Source organism: Schistocerca americana, chromosome 4 (assembly GCF_021461395.2).
Source record: "Schistocerca americana isolate TAMUIC-IGC-003095 chromosome 4, iqSchAmer2.1, whole genome shotgun sequence".
NCBI classification, from domain to species: domain Eukaryota; kingdom Metazoa; phylum Arthropoda; class Insecta; order Orthoptera; family Acrididae; genus Schistocerca; species Schistocerca americana.
Genome location: NC_060122.1, coordinates 238,791,287 through 238,804,012, shown reverse-complemented (window position 1 = coordinate 238,804,012; position 12,726 = coordinate 238,791,287). Strand labels below are relative to the sequence as shown.

At 43.0% G+C, this 12,726-nt stretch overlaps 1 protein-coding gene across 1 annotated transcript in view; it reads left to right on the top strand.

The window, feature by feature from the left end:
- LOC124613898 (synaptic vesicle glycoprotein 2C-like) overlaps positions 1 to 12,726 on the top strand; it is a 157,342-nt gene that overhangs the window by 66,556 nt on the left and 78,060 nt on the right. Inside the window, exon 5 of the mRNA XM_047142646.1 lies at positions 8,390 to 8,511. Coding sequence (XP_046998602.1) covers positions 8,390 to 8,511 — 122 coding nt within the window. The remainder of the gene's footprint in view (positions 1 to 8,389; positions 8,512 to 12,726) is intronic.

The following is a 12,726-nucleotide window of genomic DNA, read 5'->3' as shown; positions in this document are numbered from 1 at the left end:
TTCTTTCGTTTCACCTGGCGATGCCAGAAGTACACAGCCGTTGCTGTCTCTGTAATCTCCGTCATCCGACTGATCTGAGGCCAACAGACTTCCAACCGTGCTGGCCAGCCGCAGTCCTGGTCGCAGTAGCTGCGGCTACGGCTAGCCTTTGGTCTGGGTACTCCAGTCCAATTGAGCCAATCATTGACGAGAAACGGTTACGTTCGGCTACCTGGAGACCATCTGCAGCCATTCATCGACTTCATGTTCCCAAACAACGATGTCATGCCACCGGGCGAACAGTTGTTTGCGACCGGTTTGCAGAATATGCTGGACGATTCGAGATGATGATTTGGTCACCCAGATTGCTCGACATGAATTCCATCGGACATTTATGGGAAATTTTCGTGCACTACATCCTGCACCGGAAATACTTATGCAATTAGAGGCAGCATGGGTCATTACTTCTGCAAGGGACTTCTAACGACATGTTGAATCCATGCCACGTCGAGTTGGTGCACTATTCCGGCCAAAATGAGGTCTGGCGCGACATTAGTAGGTACCCCATGAGTTATGCTGTCTCAGTGTTGTTGTGTTATGTCCGCACTATAACACAAGAAATATTCCGTTATAACCAAATTTATTTGACCTTCTGTCACTCAAAACAAAACTTAAGTTCGACTACACAACACTTCGCTGGCTGTAGCGCCAAGGAGAAATCAGAGTCACTAGTAGAGAATACAAGTCCAGACCACTGCCAACCAGTCGATACCGCCGCGTCGCAAGTTTCCAGCCAGGGAGGCCACAGTACGGTTCGGTCGTCGTGAATCCAGCAGCCGGGTAGTAACATAGTCATCGTCGAAGATTGAACTGGTTAAACGGGCTCAGTGAGCTCGCTTAAATCCGCAGGTCCGGCCAATCAGAGTGTTGGTAGATGGTGCCCTTATGCGGTTGCTCACTCTGGTGGCAAGGGCAGCACCGCCAGGGTAATCCGTATCGATAGTGGTGTGTACGCTGCCGCTAACCCCGCGATGACGCGTTCACTTGCGCCAGTTGTTGACATCGTGTGCGGCGCCAGCGGTACTCGATGTGTGCCGCGCGTGTTGTAGCACGCCGCGCCGAGTTGACGGCTGCTGTGCGGCGGCCGATACGACAAGAGTGTATGACAATGAACTGATAGTTCCATTACAACAAGTTACTTTGTAACTGCGTCGTATGATCCGAAGATGGGCGACAATATTTAAAACCAATGATGTTGAAATAAAAAAAAAATCAGCCGTCGATAGACAGAAAACTAAGCTTAGTTTGTAAAATTTATGTGTGATGGTACTACATGAGTGATGATGCAAGGAAATGAAACAAACACCTTTAAGCCTTAAGGTTGGAAACTATGTTTCTTGTGTTTTCTGATTGTTATACTGCCAGCCTTTAACATCTGAAAGTCACTTTACCATCCCATGATAGTATTTTAAATTCTTGTCAAAAGGAATCTCTGATAAGGCTGGGATTGATGTACACTTTACTGAATCTTCAGTTTTTCTTTTCATGCCTGAAGGTCCTGTCAGTCTCTGCACAGCATATAATTAATACAGCTGAACACTTCCTCGTCTGCTGACATTTCTTCCAGTGTTGCTTGATAAGCGCTCTTTAGCCAGAATGTTCAAACTTTGTCTTTTTCTCTCTCCTCTCCCACTTCTGTCCCTCCCCCTCCCTTTACCTCTCTATCTTTTCTTTTATGAGACCGTACTTGTCAATACCCTTTTCCTGAGCGTGATCCTATTCATTTTCTTGCCTCGATAGCTTTCTTTGTTTCTATTGTATTCAGATCCTTTTTAAATTCATATATACCAAAATTAAACACAGTTCCTGAGTAACGAGGCTGTGAAAGTTCTGTCACTAACAAATGCCGCTGAACTAAGCCAATCATATCCAGTCAACTCGAACAAAATTATGTCTTCTTTGCACCTCCATACAGTTGAAGTTCATCATATCCTAAGAGGCCATCCCTTATATCCTAGCGGTCCGCCGCTGACAGTGCTGTTAGGGACACTGCGACACCAGCGATCCCGGTGGACTCATCTCTATCTATCTGCGTACAATTGGCCAGTTTTCCTGATGCCTCAAACAAAATAAAAGCCACACAGTATTCGAACACACACATAACATTTAACAACTTTGTTATCATTATAACGGCGGATGTTTATTCATTTATACAAAAAGACAGGGGTACTGTGTATGCATACAAGTACCTAAGCCAAGAGCATATTTCCCTTTATGAAGTCAGACTTCTGAAAATTTACTCTTGAGTCCTTCAAGAGCCATTATATGCCCACCAAACTGGTGAATTTTATTGAAGCACTTGGCTGTAAATCATAATGTGAAGGCGAGGAATTAAATAGTAACAACTGACACATTTACGTCATTGTGGCTGCCCCTGTCTCATCTGGACCGCAGTCCAAACGAAAGAGGATTTCTTTGTGCCCCAGTCCTTGTCATTTCTTAATCAACTCCTGCTTTAATAGTCCTGCACTGAAGCTAACATACTCCTTAAACAATGAATATCGCCTTCTTCAGCCTACTGTCGTCAAGCTTCGTGCTATGTTGTCGATGTTGGTTGCCCTGTAAATCCGTTTTGCAAAGAATGTCGGGGTTCTATAGATATACATAAATGCCGATGCTACAGCGCCATTCACCGTAAACGGTGGAGAACATTAGCAGTGAATTACAGGGTGCCTTACAGCCAGGATGTCTAAGTATCGTCATCTGGGAGGTACAGTTTTCCACTAACACTTTTTATAATTCTACTGCGATGAAAGTGCCCTGTTATTGCCACCACGCACTTCCGACCACTGAATCGCGCAACGCTATCCCCCCGCCCCAGCGATCAGTGACCATGTGTCCTAAGAGTTTATACATGTAACATTTATAATTCTGAAAAACTGTCAGAAAGCTATATTCATACGCTCGTAAACCGATGTCATTAGCCTTCGTAGCAGATCCGGAGCTAGCCAGTTTGAAACGGTGTACTGGTAGAAGTTTGCCACCGGAGTTTCACCGGTGAACGGTATTTAGCCGGCAAGGGGTGCTCGTGTACGGTTACTGTTAGACCTCGAAACTACACTCAGGTGGAAAAAATCATGGGCCCTCCTTTTGCCCGGCGTAATGCAGTAACTCTACTTGGCATTGACTCAACAAAATGTTGGAAGTCCCCCTGCAGAAATACTGAGGCTAGCTTCCTCTTTAGACGTACGCAACTGCGGAAATTTTCTGGTGCAGGATTTTGTGGACGAGCTGACCTCTCAACTATGCTGGTCGATCTGGGTGGCCAAATCATTCGATCTAATTGTCCAAGATGGTTTTCAAACCAATCGCGAACAATTATGGCCCGGTGACACGGCATATTTTCATACATAAAAATTCCCTCTTTCTTAGGAAACATAAAGTCCATGAATGGTCGTAAATGGTCTCCAAGAAGCCAACATAAACATTTACAGACAAGTTCAGTTCAGGTGGACCACAGCACCCACTTAATTCCATGTAAACACAGCCCACACCATTATGGAGCCACACCAGCTTGCAGAGTGCCTTGTTGTCAACTTGGGTCCCTAGGTTCGCGGGTTCTGAGCACATTCGAAACTTACTATCAGCTCTTACCGATTGGAATCAGCACTCGTCTGACAAGGCCATGGTTTTCCAGTCGCCTAGGGTCCAACCGACATGGTCATGAGCCTAGGAGAGGCACTGCAGATGTTGTGCTGTTAATAAAGTCACTCGCGTCGGTCATCTGCTGCCATAGTCCATTAACGGAAAATTTCGCCGCACTACCTTAACGCATACGTTTGTCGTACGGCTCATGCTGATTTCTGCGGTTATTTCTACGCAAACGCCAACGCTAACAATCGTTAAGTGAAAGCTTTTGGTTCTTGCGTTCTCTGTGGAGAGAGGAATTGCTTGAAATGTGGTATTCTCGGCACACTCTTGACAATTTGGATTGTGCAATATTGAAGTTACTAACAGTTTCGGAAATAGAATGTCCCATGCATTTAGTTCCAAGTCCCGCTCCACGTTCAAGGAGTAGACTTCCGTTGTGCGGCCATAATCACGTCGGAAACCTTTTCACATGAATCACCTGAGAACAAATGACAGCTGCGCCAATTCACTGCCGTTTTGTACCTTTTGTATGCGATACCATCGCCATCTGCATATGTGCATATCGCTATCCTATGGCTTTTGTCACCTCAGTGTATACTGTCTCATGGCATGGGTCTACTTGATGAACTATCGTATTGCTTGTATGATGACAGGTCGACGTATCCTTTGTAGACATTCGAGACTAATGGCCTAAGTAAAGGCATTGTGTTTCATCCTTCTCTTTATTTTATCTGACACTCATCTACAACAGTGCAAAACTATACTTCACAAGCGATCGTTGAGTCGTTAACACGATGCAAAAGCTTGCTTACCATTTGATTGTTAGGTAGGAGAAACGCTCTCACAGAACAAATCGCCTTTGACAATGACAACTACGTAATGGTCACTAATGAGAATGAAATTTACTCTCCTTTCAACAGATACGTACTGTAGTTTTTGGGTTTAAGCATCTCACAACATTCTTCAAATTCTTATGCAGCGAACCTGGACTGCAATCCTTACACTTCAGCACCTGATCTGTTCAGACAGATACTAAAGGCTTCTGGCTTAGCCTGTAGCTATGTGATTATTCCTGACGTATTCCATCAGCAGTTCCAGTCCATGAAGGAAAGCAGGAAAACTCCAAACGAGCTTCGATAATAGGAGAGGGGCACTGAAAGTGAGTCGTGAGTCGTGGTAGAAGTGTTCCGTTTCTACTTAAGGCATAGCACGTCTGGGCGCGAGCTCTGCTAATTCATTAACATAACAACGAACTTTGAAAAATAGCTGTGGCACGAAAGTTTGACGAAAATATGGCAAACTCTTTAATGCTCTGTGGCGTGGACATCCCAAGAACATGGTGCCACTATGTGAGGAGCTAGCAGGAAACATAAATCGATCGGATTAGGCTATCGGGAAAATGCATGTCTCAGACAATAACTTTCGGGAACCGTACCAATTTCTTGGATTTCCACCTTAGTACTGGATCACCAAGGATGGTAAGTTAATTAATTTTCGTTATGATGGTGCAGAGAGTTGTTTTACTTGATAACTTACATACTGACGCAATTAGGTGATAAACTGGATAGGGAAGGGGGGTGGGGGGTGGGGGTGGGGGGGTGTGGTGAGGGGCGTACTACTTGGCCACGACAAAGAAAGAGACACTGTATGAGACAATTATACACAGAACAAAATTTGAATCAGTATAGTAAAACATAGCAAGTGTCTTTGTGCAGTCTTTGTACCGAAACTTATCCGTTTAACAATACAAAGCTTTTACAAATGCAGTGGTTTTCTGGATCTGATAGTAATATATGCTCTTGGGTTGTCGATGCGAAACAGCATGAATTGCTTCATAAGGAGATGCCTCACCCAATCTCGCTCCTTGTTCACCCTATCTGGCCTCTTGCGATTACTTCTGGTACCCACACATGAAAAAACGGCTCGTAAATTAAAAAAAAAAATTCTGTTGAACTTAGGTCATCATCGAGACCAGGGGAGTAATTTAAAGACCATGACAACTCTTCTTTTTAGTAGTGGTTAAAAAAAGTTTGAGGCTTTTTAATTGTATCCCCATTCGTAGCTCGAGTTAGGTACTTGAAAAATAATGACGTGCTTGTAAAATTTATAAAGAAAACCTAAAGTTGGGAATATTGCAGAATCACGTTAACTGACTGTAAGTAAACTGTAACAGTCAATAACATCATGTACCTGTTGGGAACATCTTATTTATTACGTATCGAGAACTCGCTGGCAGTACCTAACGGTGCAGCAGGATCCCTCACCCATTTTCACATTAAGAGATAAACCTTCATGCTGTATGCACGTACTTCGAGCTCTACAGAACGAGAATGTCAATTTTCAGGACGATTTCTTACTCTCTGGTGAAGTTTACGCTGATGTGGAGCATCATGATTCAATCTAAATGCCAGATCAATAAAATTTTAGAACATTTCTCGTGGAGAAAGACAGCGGTCTGGCTAATATAGTTTAAAATGGATTCAAAACATTCTTGAACATAATAAAATAATTTATTTGCAATGGTCATCGGTGACGATCTTCATACCACTTATACCATGATGGTAGGCGGTGGCGATGGACGAAGCAGGTGTTTTGACTCCACGACCGTTACTGGAATTTCGCCGGGTGACCATATACAGTTAGTGGTTACCGAGTCAGCCCCCGGTAGCTGAGTGGTCAGTGCGACGAACTGTCAATCCTAAGGCCTCGTGTTCGTTTCCCGGCTGGGTCGGAGATTTTCTCCGCTCAGGGAGTGGGTGTTGTGTTGTCCTAATCATCATCATTTCATCCCCATCGACGCGCAACTCGCCGAAGTGGCGTCACATCGAAAGACTTGCACCATGCGAACGGTCTACACGACGGGAGGCCCTCGTCACACGACATTATTATTGGTGGTTACCGAGCTGTTCCGCAGTTGTTTTGTGTGATTATATCACACAGAAAATGTTCGTGTCGTTTGTTATTCGACTATCAGTTTATACGTCTCTCACGACACCTTTTTCACCGGAATCACAGTAGTAAATACGAAATTACGCAAAATATGAAACTTAAATGGAACCTCAGGACCGCTACAGTTGCACGTTCGAATCTTGCCTCGGGCATGGATATGTGTGATGTCCTTAGGTTAGTTAAGTTTAAGTAGTTCTAAGTCTAGGGGACTGATGTCCTCCGATGTTAAGTCCATAGTGATCAGAGCCATTTGAACCATTTAAACTTAAAATTGAAAAATAAAACATTCTCGTATGTCCTGGGATTCCTGGGATCAATATCTTGCCAGTATCGATATCGATACCAGGCAAAAATTCTCGAGATTTTCAATTACCGGGATGGATTAATTCTCTAAATACGTAATTAAGTTTGATGGAACCCTCAGACCGCGAGTCCTATTATCACTTAGCCAATTTTTGTTTTAGAATCGCGTAACAAACTGAGGCGCACTGCGCCAATACCAACCTGCCTTAGCAACGAATTCTGTTTTCGCACGTGGGTACTTATTGAACCGTTCATCAGCAAAGATCAGTCCACAGATCGGCCCTCTTGGCACGGTCAGATACAACGAAAGCCCAAAATACCTGGGAGTCACTCTGGACAGAACTTTGACATACAAAAAACATCTTTCCAACTTGGCCAAGAAGATACAAACACGAGGCAACCTTGTGAGAAAGCTGGCAGGCAGTACATGGGGAGCAACCACATCAGTCCTCCGAGGAGCATCCCTTGCACTGGTATACTCTGCAGCAGAATACTGTGCACCAATTTGGCTCTGAAGCACCCACGTAGCGGAAGTAGACGCCCAACTGAATACAGTTATGGTGAGAGTAATTAGTGGTACAGTCCGGTCTACACCTACTTGCTGGCTACCAGTGCTTTCAAACATCTGTCCACCAGACCTCCGTCGAAAGGCTGCTCTTTACAACCTTTGTCAGCAAGTTTCTGAAAACAACTCGATCCCTCTCCATGACGATTTGCTATCACTGCCCAGGAAACGCCTCAAATCTAGAAGACCAGCATATGAAATGGGAGTCCAAATGCTATCCACAGGATTCAACCAGGACGCAGAGTGGAATCGTGAGTGGCAAGCTACAAGAACCCGAAACCACGAACTTGTAGACAATCCAACAGTTCCAGTCCCAGGCTTTCACCAACCAAGGGAGGTGCGTGTGCAGTTTAACAGATATCGGACCGAAGATGTTAGGTGCAAATACAACATGCACAAGTGAGGCTTTTCAAGTGACAGTGTGTGTGACTGTGGTGACACCCAAACAATGAGCCACATCGTGAATGACTTTACAATCAGACGCTTCCCTGGTGGCATTCAGAAGCTCCATCAAGCATCCTACGAGGCACTCCGCTGGATCGAGTCGATCATCCGAGTGTATTATGAGCCGTTTTAAAACTTGTGTACTATATATAATTTCATAAGTTCATTTTTATATATATTTCTTTGTTTTGCTAAATGTGTATTACTGCAATTGATGCATAAGATAATAATATAACCTTATTGAACCTCTCCCGTATTTGACTTTATCTCAGCGCTTGGGAGACTTCACTGAACAGCTCCATATCGAATTCATTGTAAAAATTTTCCCAAATGTTCATTTCTACTGCTGACACAATTGAGTATGACTCAAGGCTGTAATGCTTCTTGCGATTCATGAATACCGCTTCTTCCAAGAATATCTAGTTAATTATGTGATTTACATGCACTTTACGTAATTTGTAAGGACCTTTTGATCGCTATTTTATGTTTTGGCTGCAGGGTGTGCGGCCCGTACGCCATGCTGATGTCGTTCTTGGCGGAGTTCCACAGCACCAAGTACCGCTCCCGCTGCATCATGTTCACCGGAATCGGAGTCGCCACCGCCAACTACCTCATTCCCTGTGAGTGGACACTCCTTGGTTACCTGAATCTTTAGCCAGTAACAGATATCTCTCAACTAATCAAAACCTAGTTTTGTATAGGCATACAGGGTGAACTACAACTCGTATTAAAAAAAAAAGTAATAAAACTTGTTCGCCTCGAAGGGGACATCCAGTGACAATTAACTCGACTCCCCTGTCCCACTCTCAGGGGCGGAAGGGGGTGAACTTTGAAATCTTAAATAGGAACCCCCCCCCCTCCCAATTTAATTTCGGATTCGTATTCCTCGGAAAAAAAAACTTATAACATTCGTATTCAACATTTATTTCGTTGGATGACAGATGGCGCTCTAATCCATAACAATAAAAATGAGTTGAAACCCGTCGAACCATGATAATGTAACAGTTTTTCTAAAATATTTAATGAGAAACCGGTTTTATAGCAGAAAAAGACGTTCATTCTCAGAACATAATACATTACTTGTCCACATTATTGATATAATTTCTTTCACAGCTGATCGACGCCTTAATCTATAGGGATTCTTCACTGACCAATAATGAGTATTACTCCGGTGTAGTTGACCACAATTCGTAAAAGTTGGTTCATCAGTCAAAAGTATCTGTGAAATATATTCATCATAGGCCGCTAGTTGTTGCTGTACGCAACTGTTGTACTCCAAGAGATTTCTAAATTCTTCCCCATGTAGTTCTTAATGGAACGATAAGTGATGTGGATGGAATTTATGTTCATGCAGTATGCGCAGAACACTTCTTTGCCAAATTCCTACAATTCGTGCGAGATGCTGATTACTAATGTACTTTTTGCTATAATAAACCGGTTTCTCATTAAACATTTTAGAATAACTGCCTTTTTAACTTCCTGGGATCTAATCTGGTGTGTATTTCTTGAAATGTTATTAATTATCAACGGTTTGTAACCCATTTTTATATTTGTCGATTACACCACCATCTATCACAATCCTGTGGGTGGGGCAGCGGAATCGAGTTAAGTGTCACTGTATCTGTCCCTTCGAGCCTTCGAGACGAAAAACTTTTATTACAACCAATTTTTAATCCAGTTTGTTCCTTTCCAGATATTTCCAAAAACAGTTTTAAATTTGTTTTGTAAGCTTTATGTAAGGTATCAAAGTCCCACAGGTTACGTATTTTTGTTATAGATATTAGAAATGCTATTGCTGCAGTTTTCGTGTCGAAGACTGGTTCGATGCGACACTCAGCGCTAGTCTGTCCTCAAGCCACTTTATCTCTGTATAACTACCGTAGTCTACATACAACTTAACCTAATTACTATAGTCTAGCCATAGTCTGCCTTTATGACTTTTACACCGCACCACTCCGCTCCACTACGCTACTTTTATTTTCTTTTATTTTCATATTATAGCTCCTTTTTAAGATCATCTATTCCATTCACCTCTATCAAGTCTTTCCTCGTCTCTGAATAAATTACAGTGACATCTATAAACATTAAACTTTTCTTTCTTCTCGCTGTACTTTAATTCTTCTCCTTCCGCCTTTCACAGATTAGAACTACCGACTTTTCTGCCTGGAGTTCCATTCTGTAACCGGTTGTCCAAGTTCCTTCTTTCCTATAGATTTTTATAGTAAGCCAATGTTTGGAATCTTTGTTTTTTCCATTTTTCCAGATGTTCCTTCGAGTTTTGTTTCTGTCCTTCGGTTTTGTGTTTTTTCTGCAAAAATATTCACCTCTTGCCTAATTGACTATGTGATCAAAAGTATCCGGACACCTGACTGAAAATGACTTACAAGTTCATGGTGCCCTCCTTCGGTAATGCTGGAATTCAGTATGTTGTTGGCCAACCCTTAGCCTCGATGACGCTTCCACACTCAGAAGCGTACGTTCAATCAGGTGCTGGAAGGTTTCTTGGGGAATGGCAGCCCATTCTTCACGGAGTGCTGCACTGAGAGGTATCGATGTCGGTCATTGAGGCCTGGCACGAAGTCGGCGTTCCAAAACATAACAAAGGTTTTGTATAGGATTGAGGTCAGGACTCTGTTTAGGCCAGTCCATTACAAGGATGTTACGTCGTGTAACCACTCCGCCACAGGCCGTGCATTATTATGTTATGCATTATGTTAAAAGATGCAACCTCCACCTCCGAATTGCTCTTCAACAGTGGGAAGCAAGAAGGTACTTAAAACACCAATGTAGGGCTGTGCTGTGATAGTTCCACGGAAAACAACAAGGGGTGCAAGTCCCCTCCATGAAAAACACGACCACACCATAACACCACCGCCTCCGAATTTTACTGTTGGCACTACCCACCCTGGCATATGACGTTCACTTGGCATTGGCCATATCCACATCCTGCCATCGGATCGCTGCATTGTATACCGTGATTCGGCACTCCATACAACTTTTTTCCACCGTTCGCTCGCACAATGTTTACGCTCCTTACACCAAGCGAGACGTCGCTTGGCATTTACGGGCGCGATGTGTGGCTTATAAGCAGCCGCTTGACCATGAAATCCAAGTTTTCTCACCTCCCGCCTAACTGTCATAATACTTTCAGTGGATCCTGATGTAGTTTGAAATTCCTGTATGATGATCGGGATAGATGTGTGTCTATTACACATTATGACCCTCTTCAACTGTCAGCGGCCTTTGTCACTCAGCAGACGAGGTCGGCCTGTACTCTTTTGAGCTGAACGTGTGCCTTCACGTTTGCAGTTCACTATGACATCGGAAACAGTGGACCTAGGGATGTTCAGGAGTGTGGTAACCTCGCGTACTGACGTATGACACAAGTGACACCCAATCACATCACCCAGTTCGAAGCCCGTGAGTTCCGCGGAGCGCTCCATTCTGCTCTCACTATGTCTAATGACTACTGAGATGGAGTACCTGGTGGCAGCACAACGCACCTAATATGAAAAACGTATGTTTTTGGGGGTGTCCGGATACTTTTGATCACATAGTGCATTTTCATTAGGAATTCTGTCCAGCTAAGTGCAACCTCTGAATGCTCGGAAGAATTTCATTTCAACAGGCGAACAAGGCTAGACTCTTTTTTTCGTTTACAACGCAGGATTCGCTGCTGCATAGTAGAACAGGCAGAGCCACCACCGTACAGAATTTAATGTTTGTCTGTCTTCGCGTTCTTTTAATGTTCAGCTTGTAGCGTCACATAGGTTCTGATATCTCCGTAATTAAATACAAACATCCTCACCTCCCTTAAAAGTGATACAGTTCCCTAGATGACTGAAGCAGTGAACGTTTTCCAAAACATAATGTATCTTCATTTAGAATTTTGTTTCCTACTAGAAGTTCCCCATGGAACACCATTGTATTCCTTTATTTCCTGTTATTCTAAAATTATATCACAATTAAGTTTAAAAGCTGGATGGATTTTTGTAGTTCGTCTTCAGAATTTGCAATTAATACTGTGCCAACAAGATAAAATAGTCTGTTAATGTGCAGGGTATTTCTCAATCTTTTGACGATTTCAAATCTCAATAATGCACTGTAGAAATAAGCCGTCTATTACTAGTGTGTAATGTCAAGTTTAATTCCATATATGGCTACAGGTCAGTAATCATGTCGTACTGGTCAAAGTAAAATAGTGCGTTCGTGGTGAAGCGCTATTTTCGTTACGACGAATATGTCGTGCTTGTGCAACGTGCCTTTCGTAAGCATCTCGAGATACAGAAGCGATATCTAGTACCTGCTCGTGGAACAATATTGAAATGAGATACAAACTTAGGCGCAATTGCCAGTACATCGAATCGAAAGTCAACCGCCCCTCGAAAACCCATCCGGACCCACGAGAAAAGATCTCACTCGCCTTATGTAACTGTACTAGTCTCTTGGATCTGGATTTATTTGAAGGCGAGGCTTTACTTTGGCCGGCCGAGAAGCTCGCAACAGTTAAAAGGTCGACTCCATAATGAAATGTCCGGAATTCTTCCGGCTATTACGAAAGATATATTCAAAAACTGGATGAAACGCTTCAAGCGTGTAGCTGCGAATGATTTTCATTTGTTCGGTGTAGTATTTCATGAGTGAACTTGAATAAATGTTGTACTTTGTGTAAAATTTCCAACTTTGTTTCGCGATTATTTTGCCTGTCATCCAAATTTGAAATCGTCAGAACATTGTGAAACACTCGGTAATCATTTTTTTTGTACGAATATCTTCTGGCTCTCTTTCTTTCAATTTTCAGATGCCATCTACATAAATATTAAATACAATATCCG